General features: G+C 45.0%; 1 protein-coding gene across 2 annotated transcripts in view; it reads left to right on the top strand.

Annotated features, from left to right (window-relative positions):
* dym (dymeclin) overlaps positions 1-21,378 on the top strand; it is a 143,447-nt gene that overhangs the window by 75,411 nt on the left and 46,658 nt on the right. The window contains exons 14-15 of one of the 2 annotated variants that reach the window (XM_070440548.1): positions 6,270-6,354; positions 17,708-18,024. In XM_070440548.1, the coding sequence (XP_070296649.1) occupies positions 6,270-6,354; positions 17,708-17,776 (154 nt within the window). In that variant the 3' untranslated portion in view covers positions 17,777-18,024. Of the gene's footprint in view, positions 1-6,269; positions 6,355-17,707; positions 18,025-21,378 lie in introns of those variants that run through there. The other variant, XM_070440551.1, reaches the window with a different exon arrangement.

Raw genomic sequence — 21,378 nt, 5'->3', positions numbered from 1 at the left:
ACTACAATGTTGTTGATCCATCCTTAGTTTTCTGCCATCACAGCCATTGAACTCTGTAACTGTCACCAATTCCCTCATGGTAACATCCCAGAGCAGTTTAATTCCTGTCCTGCAGCTCAGTTCAGAAGGATGACTATCTTTGTGTCTGGGTGGTTTAATACATCATCCACAGCATAATTATTAACTTGACCATGCTTAAAGAGAGATTCAGTGTCTGATTTGTTATTGTTACCCTTCGATATACCTATCACTGCCCTTTTGAGGCGCTTGAAAATCTCCCTGGTCTTTGTAGTTGAATCTGTGCTTGGTAAAAAATAAAATAAAATACACTCCAGGCCACTCTGAAACTACATAGAATGTATGTAGAAGTTATAATGGACCTATATATATATATTTTTTTTTCTAGCCCTCAAATAGATTTTAACAAACAAATCAGTAAAAAAAATATTTGCGGCCCTCCGTTGAATTTCTAAATGTGGCCATCAAGCCCAAAAGTTTGCCCACCCCTGTTATAAGTTTACCAATAACCAATCCTTGTTCTAACGTCCATATTTTGTTGCACAGAATCAATTTGATGATTTTGGAGGAAACTGATGTGAATAGTAACGTTAGTCTGATGTCTGAATGATATTGGGTACCAAACATGTATTAGCTGCATGTGTAGTCAGTCTCCGTCAACAACGAACACGGTCTGCAACTCTAAAGAATATTATTGAATGGTTTCTTTCAGAATAGATAAGATTTTCACCTGTTTGTTTGTTTCGACCTTGCCGTGCCAGCCTGCGTACTAAAGATTCAAGCATCCCTTACGCAGCCTTGTTATCATGCCATTTGCTTCTTAGTACTACCAGTCTCTGTGTGGGTCCCAACTGTCACCCTATTCCCTTTATAGTGCACTTCTTTTGACCCAGGCCTATACAGCTCTCGCATAGAGTTAGTTAGAGGACTCACCTTTGTATCTATCCCGTTATGGTGTCTGTGACAGCATAGTCAGCACCCATTGAAGCCTTATCCATTTTGAAGTGGTCAATTTTCTTCTTATTTTGTAGATCGAAAAAAGCATAAAGCAGATATTTGTGATTTACCGCAACCTGCAATGTTGGGGTCCTGAACCAAATCGTATGTCATTGATTTATGTGGCCATTAGATGGTAGTGATATAACTTAGACATTTACAAACCATATTTAACACAAGCTGAAGAAGAGAAGGCTCTGATCATTGGCCCAACCCATAGGAATCCCCACCCAGTTGACTACGTTAAAATGGTGGAAGGCCTCAATGGCATTGTCTATGCTACAATGGATTATATCCATAAGTCCTCTAACTAACTCTATGGGCTCTCGTCAAAAGTAGTACGCTATATAAGGGAATAGGTTGCCATTTGGGATGCATATGTCTTTTATGTACGTCAATCCGTCAGGATCCTCTACATCTTTCACACAACAAACCTTTTTCTTTGTTCTATTATTTTCTATTATATTTAGCTGCACTTGTATCTGTGAGGCTTGTTTGCCTTGCTCTCATTCCCCTGGTTGCGTTGTTGTTTGTGTTATCATGCCTTGTGATGTTGATGCCTCTGTTTGGAATGACACACTGTTTGGAATGATTTGTCAAGACAGCGAATGTGTAGACAGACGGATGAAAAGCATATGCCAAACCACCAAATCTGCAGCTGAATGAGTCATACAAGCCTTATCTAAAGAATCCATACATGAAGACTCCATAGATGTACGTAGCTGGAGCTTCTGTCTGCATCCCAAATGGTCCCCTATCCCGTATTTAGTAGACCTTAGGTCTCTGGTCAAAAGTACTGCACTATGGAGTGCCATTTGGGATTCACCTTATTATTATACCTTTATTTCAACAAGGAACACAGACTGAGACCAAGGTCTCTTTCACAGCTGGGCCCTGCGTGTACATGTTTACACATACAGTTTAGGTACAATGATTAAAAAACTAAACAAGACAAACAAAATGATCACAGATAGTGATCTGTAGTTTCTAAAAAATGCTACTGAGAAATTGCTGTATTTTCTCTCATTAGGAATCTGTGTTTTCTAGAAATATATTTTCTAAGAGGTCTTTCTATAAATAATGGGTCCAAAGTGTGACTTTGGGATCAACATTTCAAAATGGTTAATATATGCCAATTGTCCCATAAGTCAACCTACTGTAACGACCATATCCTTTAAAATTGCAGGTGTAACATGGAAACCAAAATGCAGGGTTCGTACAGACATTGGCAAGTCAAATTCATGGACTTTTAATTACTTTTTCAAGCACAATCCTAATTTTCAAGGATGTACATTTTATATTGTATTGATTTTATAGCCTATAGAACAAAAACTCTCACCAAAAAGTATGCATTACCACTTTATGTGGGTACTTCTGGATTTTGGCAATGAACTCGTGCATACCATGTTTATGTCTCTGTGTCCAGTATGAAGGAAGTTACAGGTAGTTTCGTTACAAATAGACTTCCAGTCATTGCGCAAATGCTAGTTAGCACTGGCTCGCGAAACGATCTCTAACTTCCTTCATACTGGACACCGAGGCATAAAAATTGTATCCACAAGTTCATCTGACTCTTGGGAAGTAGATAAAGGGCCTCGTTGCCAAAATCCCAAAGTATCCCTCAATTTTTATAGGCCTCCCCAATGGCACTATGCATTGGCATTCAAATTACTATTACTTTCTATGTAAATAATATGTTAACGAAAGTGTCTACATCTGTCACAAAAACTGATTAGAAATGAAATGATTGGATATTTATATTGGATCAGGAGAGCTTATAAATCGGCTACAATAATTTCAGACTTTTCAAGAAGCAAATTGAGGAAATGTCTGATTTTCAAGCTATTCCAGTAGGCCTATTTGATTTTCTGAGTTACTTGTTGTTACATTCTAATGTGGTGCCGACCAAAATACATTCTCCACAGTATTTCAAGTGATTGCTTTAGATAATTGAACAGAAAAAATGAATTGAAGAAACTATCCCTGATCAAATTGGTAGTCCACCCAGTGGTTGTGTTTTCCGGGATTGAATTAAATCTTTTAAGTGCTCACAAGGGAGCCACACCCGCAAACCTCATTTCGCACGTGCATAGGGTAAGTCTGAATACCAAATATTGAGAAGTACTTAAATCAAAATCCGTAAAAAAGGCATACATTTACTAAGTTTGAATCGGCCCCATTGTGAATATGCCCACTAGGCTACTATGTCATTTATTATAAGTATCAAGTTAAGGTGACTCTTCTGGTTAGAAACATTCCATTTTCCAATCATGTGCCCATGAAAGCTGTTTTCACGCCGTAACATAAGGAGACATGAAATGGTACGTTGTTAATCCGTTTTACCTCATTTCTACCAGCATGTTAAATGTGCAACCAGAGGGGGAAAAAACTCTAGACCACCTTTACTCCACACACAGAGATGCGTACAAAGCTCTCCCTCGCCCTCCATTTGGCAAATCTGACCATAATTATATCCTCCCGAGTCCTGCTTACAAGCAAAAACTAAAGCAGGAAGCATCAATAAAGAAGTGGTCAGATTATGCATATGCTAAGCTACAGGACTGTTTTGCTAGCACAGACTGGAATATGTTCTGGGATTCTTCCGATGGCATTGAGGTGTACACCACAACAGTCACTGGCTTCATCAATACGTYGATCAATGACGTCGTCCCCACAGTGACTATACGTATATACCCAACCAGAAGCCATGGWTTACAGGCAACATCCGCACAGAGCTAAAGGGTAGAGCTGCCGCTTTCAAGGAGCGGGACTCTAACACGGAAGCTTATAAGAAATCCCGCTATGCCCTCCGACGAACCATCAAACAGGCAAAGTGTCAATACAGGACTAAGATTGAATCGTACTACACCGGCTCCAACGCTCGTCGGATGTGGCAGGGTTTGCAAACCATTACAGACTACAAAGGGAAGCACAGCCGAGAGCTGCCCAGTGACACGAGCCTACCAGACGAGCTAAATTACTTCTATAATCGCTTCGAGGCAAGTAACACTGAAGCATGCATGAGAGCATCAGCTGTTCTTGATAACTGTGTTATCACGCCCTCCGTAGCCTATGTGAGTAAGACCTTTAAACAGGTCAACATTCACAAGGCCGCAGGGCCAGACGGATTACCAGGATGTGTACTCTGAGCATGCGCTGACCAACTGGCAAGTGTCTTCACTGACATTTTCAACCCTGTCCCTGACTGAGTCTGTAATACCAACATGTTTCAAGCAGACCACCAAAGTCCCTGTGCCCAAGAACACTAAGGTAACCTGCCTAAATGACTACCGACCCGTAGCACTCACATCTGTAGCCATGAAGTGCTTTGAAAGGCTGGTCATGGCTCACATCAACACCATTATCTTAGAAACCCTAGACCCACTCCGATTTGAATACCGCCCCAACAGATCCACACTGCCCTTTCCCACCTGGACAAAAGGAACACCTATGTGAGAATGCTATTCATTGACTACAGCATTCACAATTTAATTTAATTTTACCTTTTATTTAACTAGGCAAGTCAGTTAAGAACAAATTCTTATTTTCAATGACGGCCTAGGAACAGTGGGTTAACTGCCTTGTTCAGGGGCAGAACGACAGATTTGTGCCTCGTCTGCTCGGGGATTTGAATTTGCAACCTTTCGGTTACTAGTCCAACGCTCTAACCACTAGGCTACGCTGCCGCCCCAATACAATACAGGAAACGAAGGACTGAGCACGCCCCCATTCTCATCGACGGGGCTGTCGTAGAGCAGGTTGAGAGCTTCAAGTTCCTTGGTGTCCACATCACCAACAAACTAACATGGTCCAAGCACACCAAGACAGTCGTGAAGAGGGCTCGACAAAGCCTATTCCCCCTCAGAAAACTGAAAAGATTTGGCATGTGTCCTCAAATCCTCAAAAAGTTCTACATCTGCACCATCGAGAGCATCCTGGCTGGTTACATCACTGCCTGGTATGGCAAGTGCTCGGCCTCTGACCGCAAGGCACTACAGAGGTAGTGCACACGGCCCAGTGCATCACTGGGGCCAAGCTTCCTGCCATCCAGGACCTCTATACCAGGCGGTGTCAGAGGAAAGCCCTAAAAATTGTCAAAGATTCCAGCCACCCTAGTCATAGACTGTTCTCTCTGCTACCACACGGCAAGCGGTACCGGAGCGCCAAGTCTAGGTCCAAAAGCCTTCTTAACAGCTTCTACCCCCAAGCCCTAAGACTCCTGAACAGCTAATCAAATGGCTACCCAGACTATTTGCATTGACCCCCCCCCCCCCCCCCCTTTTAACGCTGCTGCTACTCTATGCATAGTCACTTTAACTCTACCTACATGTACATATTACCACAATTACCTTGACTAACCTGTGCCCCCGCACATTGACTCTGTACCGGTACCCCCTGTATATATCCTCGCTACTGTTATTTTACTGCTGCTCTTTAATAAAAATTTTACTTAACACTTATTTTTCTTAACTGCGTTGTTGGTTAAGGGCTCGTAAGTCATCATACCTGTTGTATTCGACGCATGTGACAAATACAATTTGATTTGATTTAAAACGTATTATAACTAACAACACTGCCATAAATGCAAGGAAAGAAAAATAATTTTATGTCAAGCGATTTTGGACATGTCTGTCAAGACTCCAACCACGAGAAAGGGTTTTAAACGGTTTTTAAATCAACTCGTGAATTGTATTGAATGTAGCTATGTTCCCCTGTTATATCTTAATGTAATGACATTAAAAGAATTGGCAGATTATTATCAATTTATCAACAGCAAATAAGTTGTCCAACGCAGGAAATCCTCAATGGTACACTAGTTTATAGAAATACCCATGTATAGTGCGTACCTCAGTCAGCATCATGTGTAGTGCGTACCTCAGTCAGCATCATGTGTAGTGCGTACCTCAGTCAGCATCATGTGTAGTGCGTACCTCAGTCAGCATCATGTGTAGTGCGTACCTCAGTCAGACATGACGACAGTGTTTGTGTGTTAGATCTCTTCTGTAATGCTGTCTCTGTCTGTCTTTCTTGAGTGAGATGTGAGGAGGGTGTTGTTGCTAGTCTGATTCATGCTGTTGCTTCTCTCTCTCACACCCCCTCCTCCCCTGTCTCGCTCCCTCGTTCTCTTCACCCCCTCCTCCACTGTCTCGCTCCCTCATTCTCTTCACCCCCTCCTCCACTGTCTCGCTCCCTCATTCTCTTCACCCCCTCCTCCCCTCTCTCATCCCTCTCTCTCTCCCTCTTCACCCCCTCAGCCTGTTTGCACTGCTGTCCAAGAAGCACAACAAGATTTTGGAGCAGGCTACCCAGTCTGTACGGGGCCTGCGGCGGGCAGACTACGTGAGTACAGTTCCCCTACTTCCCTGGTCCCCTGGACCTTCAGCCACGTCAACTGCAATCAGCCACACACACCTCAGCCTCCTCTGTCTGCAGGGAGGGAGCAGGCCTGGGGCTGGGGGGGCCCTGACGCCTGACAACCCAACCCCCCCCCCGCAACACACAGGAACAAAGACACAGGCGACATGAATACAGATGCAAACCCAGTAAGAGACAGAGGCCATACGAAAACCGAGACACCCAGACGCACAGACCCAGAAGTGGCTGGAGGTGTGTGAGTGTCAGTGATTAGGCTCTTCCCACACACAGGCAGAAGGGAAGCACCCTTCACCCCCACTCTCTTTTGTTTGGATGTCTCCTTTATGGCCCTTTTTCCTTCCAAAACACACACACACACACACACACACACACACACACATATACTTGATAATACCATTGCTATGTCTGGAGTCGTTGATGCTGAATTAACTTCTGGCCAATGATATCACTTCCCCCAAACATTACCCTCCCTCGTCACATTGTGCTTTGAATACGTCTTTGTCAATTATATCATGTTTGCTATATGTCTGTGTGAATTATATCATGGAAGGTTTCCTCCAAGCTCCAACAATAAGCTGGTTGGGGTCGTGTTCATTAGGGCACACCATAGCAAAACATAGTAAGTCAAATGTTTTGCAACCGAAAACAAAAACAAGACATTTCTTATTGGACCAGTTCAGGTGGTACCGCCCCCTGTTTATGTTTGGTGTCTAATAAATATGACCCTGGTCTCAATGGAAGAAGTTGTGACTAGATTCCATCCAGGCCTCAGGGATCTTGTTCTGTGTTCGTATCTCATGTCCAGTCTAGACCTCAGCGTTTCGTTCCGTTACGAGGTAATGTTGTTAAGAGGTTTTTATTTAGTCGCTAGGAGGAAGGAAATCCTGCAGTTTGAACATAAAGGTGGTTATCATCACATCCAGGCGACATGGTGAGAACTAACCCTCCTCTGTCTGCAGGAGTACCTCATCAACCTACAATTACTTCATTTGTTTGCGCTTCTCAATCAGTCACTACAAACGTCTTTATAAGTCAGAACACGTTGGATGTAAACACAAATACACACACCTTCATATTTGGCACACACATTTAATAAAAAAAATATATATAATGTTTTGTTGATTTTCCTTGTGAAACAAATACATTGGAAATTACTCACCAAAGCTCCTAATAATAATAACTATTTGTACTGCAATAAATACACATTATGCATATATACAACAAGCAGCTATGAAAATGTGAAGCTGATATGCACACAGCGGTGTTGTTGTCTGTAGAGCCAGGCAGGCTGTGTGAGTCCTGTTGTGATGTAGTGTGCTGCGTTGCAGGGGGGGAGGATGGGAGGTGAGGGGAGACTAGGCAGGACAAAGGCAGAGTGACAGGCCCCACTTTGCCTTCAGGCCTCGTGACTGATCTGCCGTGACGCAGAGCCACAAGCTCAGACACGATTTACAGAGGGTAGAGGGGGGGAGAAGAGAAAGGCTGACGGGGAGTGAAGGGGTGAGGAGGGAGCAGGCCTTGGTCTCATGGGAGAGGGTAGAAATGGGTAGGGGAAGAGGCTAAGAGGGAAGGCTGAGGAGGGAGCTAGCTGTGGGAGAGGGGAGAAGGGGGGTGTAGAGAGGCGGAGGGGATGAAAGGGATGAGGTGGCACGTGGCAGTAATTAAAGTTGACTCCAGAGCGTGCGTGACGGGTGAGAAGGGGCGAGGGTGATGGGGGGGGGGTTGACTTTACTTCTTCCCCTACAATCGCCCCTAGTACTTCGTTCCTCTCCAGCCACCCCCACCCCCCCTCATTCACTGCTTTCTCACTCCATCTCACCCTTATTTTCTCTCCCACCCCATTTATCACTCTCCCCAGTCCTCTGTCACTATAATTGTCTGGGACACACCATCTCTCTTTCTCTCCTTCTCTCTCTTTGTTAGTAGTAGATAGTGTTGTGATAGGAGGCCTCGGAGATAGTGGCTCTACCTTTGGCCTGTTACTGGTGATAGGAGACTGGCTAGGCCACTGTTCTCCTCTTTCCGTCTCTTGCTTTCCTGCCTCCCAGTCTGCAGCCTTTACCATCCCCTTCTCCCCCCCCGCCTCCTCTCCTGGGTGACTGGCTGCAGCGACTTTCTCTCCATTACCTCCCTCAAGGTCCAAGGGGTTCACCCCCCCCCCCCCAAATTGCGAAAGCAAGTTACATCGATAATTAACAAAAGTGAAATAAACAATCAAAAATATACAGTTAACATTACACTCACAAAAGTTGCAAATGTCATATGAATTCTTTGTGGGTCTGTGTAATCTGAGGGAAATATGTCTCTCTAATATGGTCATACATTTGGCAGGAGGTTAGGATGTGCAGCTCAGTTTGCAGCTCAGTTTCCACCTCATTTTGTGGGCAGTGTGCACATAACCTGTCTTCTCTTGAGAGCCAGGTCTGCCATCGGCGGCCTTTCTCAATAGCAAGGCTATGCTCACTGAGTCTCTTATCAATCAAATGTATTTATAAAGCCCTTCTTACATCAGCCGATGTCACAAAGGACTATACAGAAACCCAGCCTAAAACCCCAAACAGCAACCGATGTAGAAGCATGGTGGCTAGGAAAAACTCCCTTGAAAGGCAGGAACCTAGGAAGAAACCTGGAGAGGAACTAGGCTCTGAGGGGTTTCCAGTCCTCTTCTGGCTGTGCCAGATGGAGATTATAACAGTACATCGCCAAGATGTTCAAACGTTCATAGATGACCAGCAGGGTCAAATAATGATAATCACAGTGGTTGTAGAGGGTGCAACAGGTCAAAACCTCAGGAGTGAATGTCAGTTGGCTTTTCATAGCCGATCGTTCAGAGTTAGTCAAAGATTTCCTTAATTTTGGGTCAGTCACAGTGGTCAGGTATTTGTATTTTTTTTCACCTTTATTTAACCAGGTAGGCCAGTTGAGAACAAGTTCTCATTTACAACTGCGACCTGGCCAAGATAAAGCAAAGCAGTGCGACAAAAACAACACCACAGAGTTACACAATAGAAAATGTGTATACAGTGTGCGAATTAAGTAAGGAGGTAAGGCAATAAATAGGCCATAGTGGTGAAGTAATTACAATTTAGCAATTAACACTGGAGTGATAGATGTGCAGATGAGGATGTGCAAAAAGAAATAGTGCTGTGCAAAAGAGCAGGAAAAAACAAAAAACAAATATAGGGATGAGGTATAGGTAGTAGGTTGGATGGGTTTTTACAGATGCACTGTGTACAGCTACACCGATCGGTAAGCTGCTCTGACAGCCGATGCTTGAAGTTAGTGAGGGAGATATGTCTCCAACTTCAGTGATTTTTGCAATTCGTTCCAGTCATTGGCAGCAGAGAACTGGAAGGAAAGGCAGCCAAAGGAAGTGTTGGCTTTGGTGATGACCAGTGAGATATACCTGCTGGAGCGCGTGCTACGGGTGGGTGTTGCTATGGTGACCAGTGAGCTGAGATAAGGCGCAGCTTTACCTAGCAATGACTTATAGATGACCTGGAGCCAGTGGGTTTGGCGGCGAATATGTAGCGAGGACCAGCCAACGAGAGCATACAGGTCGCAATGGTTGGTAGTATATGGGGCTTTGGTGACAAAACGGATGGCACTGTGATAGACTGCATCCAATTTTCTGAGTAGAGTGTTGGAAGCTATTTTGTAAATGACATCACCGAAGTCAAGGATCGGCAGGATAGTCAGTTTTACGAGGGTATGTTTAGCAGCATGAGTGAAGGAGGCTTTGTTGCCAAATAGGAAGCCAATTCTAGATTTAATTTGGGGTTGGAGATGCTTAATATGAGTCTGGAAGGAGAGTTTACAGTCTAGCCAGACACCTATGTATTCTAAGTCAAAACCTTCCAGAGTAGTGATGCTAGGCGGGCGGGCGGGTGCGGGCCGCGCTTGGTTGAAGAGCTTGCATTTAGTTTCACTAGCGTTTAAGAGCAGTTGGAGGCCACGGAAGGAGTGTTGTATGGCATTGAAGGTCGTTTGGAGGTTTGTTAACACAGTGTCCAAAGAAGGGCCAGATGTATACAGAATGGTGTCTTCTGTATAGAGGTGGATAAAAGAATCACCCGCAGCAAGAGCGACATCATTGATGTATACAGAGAAAAGAGTCGGTCCGAGAATTTAACCCTGTGGCACCCCCATAGAGACTGCCAGAGGACCGGACAACATGCCCTCCGATTTGACACACTGAACTCTATCAGAGAAGTAGTTAGTGAACCAGGCACGGCAGTCATTAGAGAAACCAAGGCTGTTGAGTCTGCCGATAAGAATACAGTGATTTGACAGTCGAAAGCCTTGGCCAGGTCGATGAAGACGGCTGCACAGTACTGTTTTTTATCAATGGCGGTTATGATATCGTTTAGGACCTTGAACGTGGCTGAGGTGCACCTGTGACCAGCTCGGAAACCAGATTGCATAGCGGAGAAGGTACGGTGGGATTCGAGATGGTCGGTGATCTGTTTGTTCACTTGGCTTTCGAGACTTTAGAAAGGCAGGGCAGAATGGATTTAGGTCTGTAAAAGTTTGGGTCTAGAGTGTCACCCCCTTTGAAGAGGGCGATGACCGCGGCCATTTTCCAATCTTTAAGAATCTCAGACGATACGAGAGGTGGAATAGACTAGTAATAGGGGTTGCAGCAATGGCGGCGGATTTGGTGTGACAAATTTGGTGTTTGTCACATTTTGTAAATTCTTGCTTGGTGAGCAGACCCTTGCTTGGTGAGCAACCATAAAGGGCAATGGGTTCTATAACTGATTCAAGTATTTTTAGCCAGATACTAATTGGTATGTCAAATTTTATGTTCCTTTTGATGGCATAGAAGGCCGTTCTTACCTTGTCCTTCAGATTGTTCACAGCTTTGTGGAAGTTACCTGTGGCGCTAATGTTTAGGCCAAGGTATGTATAGTTTTTTTGTGTGCTCTAGGGCAAGGGTGTCTAGATGGATTTTCTATTTATGGTCCTGGCAACTGGTCATTTTTTGGAACACCATTATTTTTTATCTTCCTGAGATTTACTGTCAGGGCTCAGGTTTGACAGAATCTGTGCAGAAGATCTAGGTGCTGCTGTAGGCCCTCCTTGGTTGGGGACAGATGCACCAGATCATCAGAAAACAGTAGACATTTGACTTCAGATTCTAGTAGGGTGAGGCCGGGTGCTGCAGACTGTTCTAGTGCCCTCGCCAATTCAATGATATATATATATATTTTATATATATATATATATATATATGTTGAAGAGGGTGGGGCTTAAGCTGCATCCCTGCCTCACCCCACGACCCTGTGGAAAGAAACGTGTGTTTTTTGCCAATTTTAACCGCACACTTGTTGTTTGTGTGCATTCATTTTATAATGTCATATGGTTTTCCCCCAACACCACTTCCCATCAATTTTTTTTGCAGACTCTCATGCCAAATTGAGTCTAAAGCTTTTTTGAAATCAACAAAGTATGACAAGACTTTGCCTTGGTTTTGGTTTGTTTTTTGTCAATTAGGGTGTGCAGGGTGAATACGTGGTCTGTCGTACGGTAATTTGGTAAAAAGCCAATTTGACATTTGCTCAGTACATTGTTTTCATTGAGGGAATGCACGAGTCTGCTGTTAATGATAATGCAGAGGATTTTCTGAAGGTTGCTGTTGATGCATATCCCACGGTAGTTATTGGGGTCAAATTTGTCTCCACTTTTGTGGATTGGGGTGATCAGTCCTTGGTTCCAAATATTGGGGAAGATGCCAGAGCTAAGGATCATGTTTAAGTATAGCCAATTGGAATTTGTGGTCTGTATTTTTGATCATTTCATTGAGGATACCAATGAAATGATAAAATGCCTTAATTTTGCTGGAACCCAGGAAGAGTAGCTGCTTCCTTGGCAGCAGCTAATGGGGATCCATAATATATACAAACACCACAGGCCTTTTTGGGTTGGAGGGTTTGTATTTTGTCCTGTAGTTCATTCAATGTAATTGGAGAATCCAGTGTGTTCTGGTAGTCTTTAATAGTTGATTCTAAGATTTGTATTTGATCATGTATATGTTTTTGCTGGCTGTTCTTTGTTATAGGGCCAAAAAGATTGGGGAAGTGGTTTGCCCATACATCTCCATCTTTTGGATAGATAACTCTTTGTGTTGTTGTTTGTTTAGTGTGTTCCAATTTTCCCAGAAGTGGTTGGAGTCTATGGACTCTTCAATTACATTGAGCTAATTTCTGACGTGTTGTTCCTTTTTTTCCCGTAGTGTATTTCTGTATTGCTTTAGTGATTCACCATAGCTATAAGGCGTAGGCTCAGGTTTTCTGGGTCACTTTTTTTGGTTGGATAGGTTTTTCAATTTCTTTCTTAGGTTTTCTACTGCCAAGTTTACACCTTCACTATTACAGTGGAATGTTTTGTCCAGGAAGTTGTCTAAAAGGAATATAATTTTTTGTTGCCTAATTAATTTTTTGGTACTACTTTCCTTCCATCTATAGCATTACTTAATATTATTCCGTTCCTTTGGCTTTGATGCCTCCTGATTTGACTATTGCTCTGTTCAAGTAGACTGTGCTTTTGCTGTGGTCTGATAGGGGTGTCAGTGGGCTGACTGTGAACGCTCTGAGAGACCCTGGGTTGAGGTCAGTGATAATGTAATCTACAATACTACTGCCAATAGATGAGTTATAGGTATACCAATCATAGGGGTCCCCTCAAAGCCTACCATTGACTAATGTACATGCCCAGCATGTGACAAAGCTGCAAGAGTTTGTTGGTTATGTAGTCGTAGTTGTGACTAAGGGGGGGGTAGGGGGGCGTATGGGGGAGGGAATGCTGTCACCTCCAGGTAGGTGTTTGTCCCCCTGTATGCTGAGTGTGTCAGGTTCTTGTCCAGTTCTGGAATTTAGTTTGCCACAGACTAGTACATGTCCCTGGGCCTGGAAATGATTTGATTTCCGCCTCCAGGATGGAGAAGCTGTCTTCATTAAAGTATGGGGATTGTAGTGGGGGGATATAGGTAGCACGTATGTTTTTCTTTGATGAGAATCGTTCCTTTTGGATTTCTAGCCAAATGTAACATTTTCCTGTTTTGATTAATTTAATAGCGTGAGTTAGGTCTGCTCTATACCAAATGATCATATTCCCCGAGTCCCTTCCCTTTTTCACACCTGGTAGTTCGGTGGATGGGCCTACCAGCTCTCTGTAGCCTCGAGGTAACCAGCTCTCTCTCTCTTCCCTCCTTCTCCACAGCTTTCCTCTTTCCTTCCCCCGTGTGCTTAGAGCTGTGGATGTTCTCATTAGGCTAGACTGCAGCTCAGAGCACTGAGCTCCATATGACACCTAGATATATTCTAATCCATGTGAGCTATACGGACCACTCTGATGAAATCCTTCTCTGCCTTCTGGCCCGTATTCATATTCAATCCCACAGTCCCTTTGTGAATGACAGTGGGCTTGGCTGGCCATGAACATGTTATTGTTGTCATGGGCTATAGGGACATTGGTCTATATGACAGCTTTCTGTCCACTGGCCACAGGCAGCAGACCTGATTGAGTCACTGACTAGTTCTGCTAGGGAGGGGTAGAGTATCTAGCCCTGTCACCAACCCTGTTCCTGTTCAGTAGTATCTGCTCGGTGTCAATGCCAAGTGGGGCGGGACAAAACCTATTTAACGAGCCACAATACAGAATACTCTTTCCCTCTCCGTCCCTCTGTAGTCTCCCTCGTCGTTCTATCTCTCCTTCTCTCCCTCCTCTCTCTTTCCTCTCTGGTCTGTTTAGCAGAAGAGTGGATGTAAAGGCAGTAATATAAAGCAGCTGGCCCTGACAGAATTTTGTTCCCCGCTGCCCGAGGGGAGGATGAATGGGGAGGAGGAACGGGGGAGTAGAGAGAGCGAACAGCGCGAGAGACCGAAGGGTGTGTAGAAAAAGAGAGGAGGGGAGTAGGGAGAGAGAGAGTTTGTGACTGACTGGCATCTGGAAACAATGTAATTTGGCATGGCGGCCAGGCTATGGAGAGAGAGCGAGGGAGAGGGAGCTAATGTTTGTTTAATGTAGGATTGTCCTTAAAGCAGGAGGATATTAAAAAGAGAGGATGAGAGACCTCAAACACTGTCAGATCAGTGGGGGCGTTTCCCCCTAATACCTGTGTGTTCCAAATGGCACCCTGTTCCCTTTCTAGTACACTACTTTTGACCAAAGAGTGGCAAATGTAACTTAAAAAGTAGTGCACTTTATAGAGAATAGGGTGCCTTTTGGGACTTGATTTGTCTTTGCATCTCCTCACCACCACCAAATCCTCCTCCTCCAACCCTTGTTCCTTACCTCCCACGCACACAGCATTCTCTCTTTTGCTCTCTCTCTCTCTCTCCCTTGCTCTCTCTCTCTCTCCCTTGCTCTCTCTCTCTCTCCCTTGCTCTCTCTCTCTCTCCCTTGCTCTTGTTCTCCCCCTCGTTCTCCCCCCTCGCTCTCTCCCCCTCGCTCTCCCTTTCCCTCGCCTCTCCCATCCCTCGCTCTCCCTTTCCTCGCTCTCCTCTCTTTCCCTCGCTCTCCCTTTTCCCTCGCTCTCCCTTTCCCTCGCTCTCGCTTCTCCCACTCCCTCGCTCCTCTCTCCTTCGCTCCCTCGCTCTCTCTCTCCCCTGCCCCTCCCTCTCGGTCTCTCTCTCGGTCTCTCTCTCGGTCTCTCTCTCGGTCTCTCTCTCGGTCTCTCTTCTCGGTCTCTCTCTCGGTCTCTCTCTCGGTCTCTCCTCTCGCTCTCTCTCCCGTCTCTCTCCCGCTCTCTCTCTCGGTCTCTCTCGGTCTCTCCCCCGCTCTTTCTCGGTCTCTCTCTTCCCGGTCTCTCTCCCGGTTCCTCTCTCCGCTCTCTCTCTCGCTCTCTCTCCCGCTCTCTCTCCCGCTCTCTCTCCCGCTCTCTTCTCTCGTTCCTCTTCTCTCTCTCGTCTCTGGTCTCTCCCGCTCTCTCTCGGTCTCTTCCCCGCTCTCTCTCGGTCTCTTCCCCGCTCTCTCTCGTCTCCCCTCGCTCTCTTCCCCTCGCTCCCCTTCGCTCCCTCTCTCCCCCTTCGCTCCCTCTCTCCCCCTTCGCTCGCTCTTTCCCCTTCGTTCTCTCTCTCCCTCACTTTTTCTCCCCCTCGCTTTCTCTCGCTCTCTCAAGCTCTCAAATTCGAATTCAGATTGCTTTATTGGTATGAAATATTAATTTGTAGATATTGCCAAAACAGTATAGTGGTACAGCATTTCAGTAAATACAGTACAATGCAATGAGGATATTGAAATACAGTTCATTTCAGTAGTAATTATAAAAATTGTACATATAATCATGTATACAGGTACGACACTACTGCTGTTGTATTGTGTAATCTTTGGTCGATACATTTAATTAACCTTTCTAGGCACACGTTCCGCTAGCGGAACCCCTCGACAACATTCCGCTGAAAAGGCAGCCTGGAAATTCAGAAATTATTTTTTGAAATATGTAACTTTCACACATTAACACATAAGTCCAATACAGCAAATGAAAGATAAACATATTGTTAATCTACCCATCGTATCCGATTTAAAAAATGCTTTACAGCGAAAACACAACATATGATTATGTTAGATCACCGCCAAGTCCAAAAAACACACAGCCATTTTCCCAGCCAGAGAGGAGTCACAAAAAGCAGAAATAGAGATAAAAATTAATCACTAACCTTTGATGATCTTCATCAGATGACACTCATAGGACATCATGTTACACAATACATGTATGTTTTGTTCGATAATGTGCATATTTATATCTATTTATATTACATTGGCGCCATGTTCAGAAATGCCTCCAAAATATCCTGAGAAATTGTAGAGAGCCACATCAAATAACAGAAATACTCATCATACACTTTGATGAAAGATACATGTTTTACATAGAATTAAAGATACACTTGTTCTTAATGAAACCGCTGTGTCAGATTTCAAAAAAACTTTACGGAAAAAGCAAACCATGCAATAATCTGAGACGGCGCTCAGATAGAAACAACATTTCTCCGCCATGTTGGAGTCAACAGAAATATTAAATTACATAATAAATATTCCCTTACCTTTGATGATCTTCATCAGAATGCACTCCCAGGAATCCTAGTTTCACAATAAATTGTTGTTTTGTTCGATAATGTCCATTATTTATGTCCAAGTAGCTACTTTTGTTAGCACGTTTAGTACACATATCCAAACGCTCGCGCAGGTCCAGGCGAACGTCGGACGAAAACTTCAAAAAGTTATATTACAGGTCGAATAAACTTGTCAAACTAAGTATAGAATCAACCTTTAGGATGTTGTTATCATAAATATTCAATAACGTTCCAACCGGAGAATTCCTTTGTGTCTATAGAAGTAATGGAACGCAAGTCGATATCATGTGGAATGCGCGTGACCAGGACCAGGACCAGGCTCTCTGCCAGACCACTGACTCAAACAGCTCCCATCCGGCTCAACATCACAGTAGAAGCTTCATTCAACGTTCTACAGACTGTTGACATCTAGTGGAAGCCGTAGGAAGTGCAAACAGATCCATATCCCACTGGGATTTCAATGGGCGATGAGTTGAAAATCGACCAGCCTCAGAATTCCCACTTCCTGTTTGGATTTTCTTCTCAGGTTTTTGCCTGCCATATGAGTTCTGTTATACTCACAGACATCATTCAAACATTTTTAGAAACTTCAGAGTTTTCTATCCAATAGTAATCATAATATGCATATATTAGCATCTGGGACAGAGTAGGAGGCAGTTCACTCTGGGCATGCTATTCATCCAAAGTGAAAATGCTGCCCCCTATCCCTAAAAAGTTAAAGAAAATAAGATGATAAAAAGAACGAAGGAATGGCTAATAAATGAACAAGAAAATGTAAATGGATGATGGTTACACTATGTATTAGTTGTAAGTGATATACAATGTAAGGTCATGGGATGTCCCTCCGGCTATGGAAATCATATACATATCCGGAAGTAATATTAGCAGTTTGTCCCTCACCCAGAATAATTCCCAGCTTTATGTCATTAGGAAATGCACAGAAGTTGAGAATTGATTGACATATTTTCTTGAAAAAAGATGATATTATTTGGGAGTATTTCTCACAGTATCTCTCTGTCTCTCTCTCTGTCTCTGTGTGTTTGTGAAGCTGGGTCTGGTTAGTGTCAGGACTGTAGAGGGTTAGGCCCTGGCCCCTGGGGACAGGCCAAGGGCAGCTCCAGCCCCTATCCCCTGTAAACCCCCTCAGCAGAGGTCATGTGTCTGTTTACAAATGAACATTTCAAAGTGACTGCTGATAAACACACTCACTCTCTCTCTCTCTTTCTCTCCCTCATTCTCTCCAGCTATCCGCCCACCCTTGCCCATCCCCCATCCTACTCTACCACTCAATCCCTCGCCTCGTCCTTTCGTGATGAGCTCAACTGAACGCTAGGGCCTGGACTCAGTAGGAACAAGTAGCAGGAATGATTTGTTGATGAAGGCTGATGTGTTCTGTTTTTGTTTCCCCTCCAAGGATAGTTGAAATAAATGAAAGAAAGAAATAGTGGTTTCGACTAATCTCTGTGAGGAGATCAAAGCACCACACAGATACATCCTAAACCCTACATACTGTATAGATAACCTCTTTAACATGGCATACCAGACCTCCATGTGCCTCTGTTTACATCTGTGGGCTCACTGAATCTGCTCTGTTTAATTGTCTGTATATAGACTCACTGATTCAGCCTGGGGCACTATTCCCTCTGTTGGCTAGTCCTGCTAGCTAGAATATTGCATCACATATACTGTAGCTGTTGTGCTGATTGGCTGAATCCATACTGTGGCAGCGGTATCATTCGTTTGTTTGTTTTCAAACGCTAAACTAGTACTTAGGGAAACTACAACACTATGATGACACGGCACAATATGTACAGGTGACCCTGCTAGTGCGTGGAGATTAATTTCATCCCTCTCGCTCCTGCTGCTTTACCTCCCACACCCCCTCCTTCATTAGTTTACACTGTCACCCTGCTTGTGGCAGGCAAACCTTCAGACAGACTGCCGCAAAGACCGAGAGAGGATGAGTCAGAGGCTGCCCACTTGTCTGTTCTGCCTGCCTGTCCATCTGCCTCTCTCCCTGTCTGTTCTTTCTGTCTGTCTGGCCTGCCTGCCTGTCCGTCTGCCTCTCTCCCTATCTGTTCTTTCTGTCTGTCTTCCCGTCTCCCTCCCTTACTGTCTGCAGCCATCTTCTCCACAGGCAGCAGGAGGGCCGCCCCAGCCAGCCGGCTCTCTGGCCTAATGCTATACAGGTATTTTATGTACTGTGGCCTTTACTCTGCTGGCTTAGATAGAGAGGGGTGTAGGGGGGGGGAGTAGCTCAGACTGAGGCTACTGAGGTTACAGTCAGCAGGTGGAAGCAGGCAGTTAGTCACTAATCCACTAATGACCAGCCAGTCATGGGGGCTGGATTAGCACGAAGCTGCCACTGCCAGGGAGCCAGGGCACTAGGCAGATCAGACCAGCCAACCTCCCAGTTCCAGCCAGCATTCCTATTGGCCCCTAACTAACTGTCAGGGCAGACCGGCAGGTCAGACTCCCAACCCAAGCCAGCCTTACCCAGAAGCCCACGAGGCTGAGCTATGGCTAGGTTAGCTAACATATGTTGGTGAAATAATAAAAGCCACCCAAAGCAATTTACAGTACAGTAAACACTTAGAGTACGTTGAGTACAGCACGCTCCCGTATGTGGCCCCAGCGGAAATCAACTGCAAAGTGCCACGCTTCTACCAACTGAGCTACACACGATCACAAAATGACTTCAGACACGGGTGCCTGAGGAAAGAAAGTAAGGCACGAGGGGTGGATGGGAGTTTGGCTGGTGGTGTTGTACTTCTAGAATGCACTATAGGGCCCTCTCTAACAGCAGGGGTTTCAGCAAACAACAAGTGCTACTTATCTGACTTCTGAACTTGAGTCTCTCAGCATGCATACTCTCACACACACACACACACACACACACACACACACTCACTCACTCACTCACTCACTCACTCACTCACTCACTCACTCACTCTCGCTCTCCCACACACACATGCATTCAGACACACACACTCACTCACCCCTAGACACACTGCTCGTCTCGAGCCTTTAATGAAGTCAAAGCCGAAATGTTAGCGGACAAATGAAAGCTCCTGTAATTACATGGGCTGAGCCCTAATTGAGCCTCCATAATACTCAGAGTACTGAGACTACTGCTCCATACAGTTCAGTTCAATTCAGGTCACGCCCTGTATCCTGTCTGTCGCTGTCTGTCGTGTCTGACCGATATCATTGACCATTTAAAGACATTTGGAGTTGGTCAGAAACGCGTGGAGATTTGTGCTGTGTTTGTAAGTGCACTGTAGTTATTTCCGCTTCCCTCCCCAACAGCGCAGAAACAGTTCTAACCTTTTATCTTTCATCTATTCTATACTGTATTGCGTGAGAAAGGGTTGGTGGTTGGAATAAGACTTGCCGACCGAGACACTTTCTGCAGAAGGCCCTCCTCTTCTTGTGTGGATGCCAGTTGGTGATTAAGTGAGGGGCTTCGATGAAACTGCTGACCCTCCCTGTCTGCTAAAACTGCGTCTCTCTGTCTCTCTCACCCTCTCCTCATTCTCCTCCACTGTTGCTGATTACTTCCTTTGCGGACAGGAAGTGGGTTTGTTTACCTTAGGAATAACAAGGTTTCTATTCCAGAAAAGAGGGGGGGGGATCATTCTGTAGACCACCTTGCTGTCCGTCCACACACACACACACACACACACACACACACACACACCGCCCGTCCCCCCCCCTTTAATCTGGTCCAGTTCATATGGCCATAACAGAAGGGGGAGACGAGAGGGGCGGGGCAGGATGGCCCTGTACAGTGTGGTGTAATTGTGATTATGTGCCGTAATTGTGACTATGTGCCGTAACGCAGGTCAGAGAATTACCCATTAGAGCCTCCCAAACGAATCTTGTTTCAACGCCAGCCTGCCAGCTCTTTTCTGTCTGTGTGTTTCGCTCTCTTTCTCTCCCCCCCCCCCCCCCCCCCCCCCCCGGCTGTGGTGCTAGTGTTGTTTTTATTGTTTCGCTGCGGTAGGTGGCTCTGACCGGTTTGGATTTTGCACGCCTCCCCTACAAAACCTCCCGAGTGGAGCCGAACATACACGCGTGCACAGACACACACACACAGAGTACCTCCCGTGTGGCGCGGGACAGCCAATACATTAAGCTGCTTGTTTATTCATGCCAGCTCTCCTGCTTTAGGAGACAATCCTGCAGATGTTCATGTCTCTTCACTAAGCCTGCAGCCTCAGAGAGAGCATTGTTAAGAGCAGAACACACACGCAGTAGGACACACACACACACACACACACTCGCACAATAGAATAGTCACCACCATTGATAATTCAACACATTTTTAAATGTTCTCAGCGCTTCATCTGAATGACTTGGGGAAGTATTTCTCCTTCTAATGACAGTAAATAGTGCACATAGCTGTAACAATTGGAATTCGTCGTACTAACGGGCAGTTCTTCTACTTGGTCATTTTTTTTCTTGCTTTTGTGGTCTGTCTGGTCTCTTAACCTCCCTCACAGGTCTGTGTGCCGTCTGCCTTTGACAAAGGCTGTGTTGTGTTGCTACTCTACTCCCACTCAGATAGCAGATATGACCTGACACACACACACACACACACACACACACACACACACATACACACAGATATGCTTTCTCCTGGCCGTCACACCTCACCACTGACCCATTAACCTCTGACCTATTCAATAGAGCCAGGCCCGGAGGCTCTCCGTAACCACGGTAACCAGTGCTTGCCCCTGGTGACATATCAGAAGGCAGGCGGTGTTGTTATTAATAACTGATGATCAGCCTTGTTCTGTAAATGAGTAGGTAGTGGCAGACACAGAACACACACACACAGAACAAATATATACACACACACACACAGAACACAGCAGGACGTAGACACTCAGACAGAACAGACAGTCCCCGA

The sequence above is a fragment of the Salvelinus sp. IW2-2015 genome, linkage group LG4q.1:29 (assembly GCF_002910315.2).
Source record: "Salvelinus sp. IW2-2015 linkage group LG4q.1:29, ASM291031v2, whole genome shotgun sequence".
NCBI lineage: Eukaryota > Metazoa > Chordata > Actinopteri > Salmoniformes > Salmonidae > Salvelinus > Salvelinus sp. IW2-2015.
This window is presented reverse-complemented; position numbering and strand designations above follow the sequence as displayed.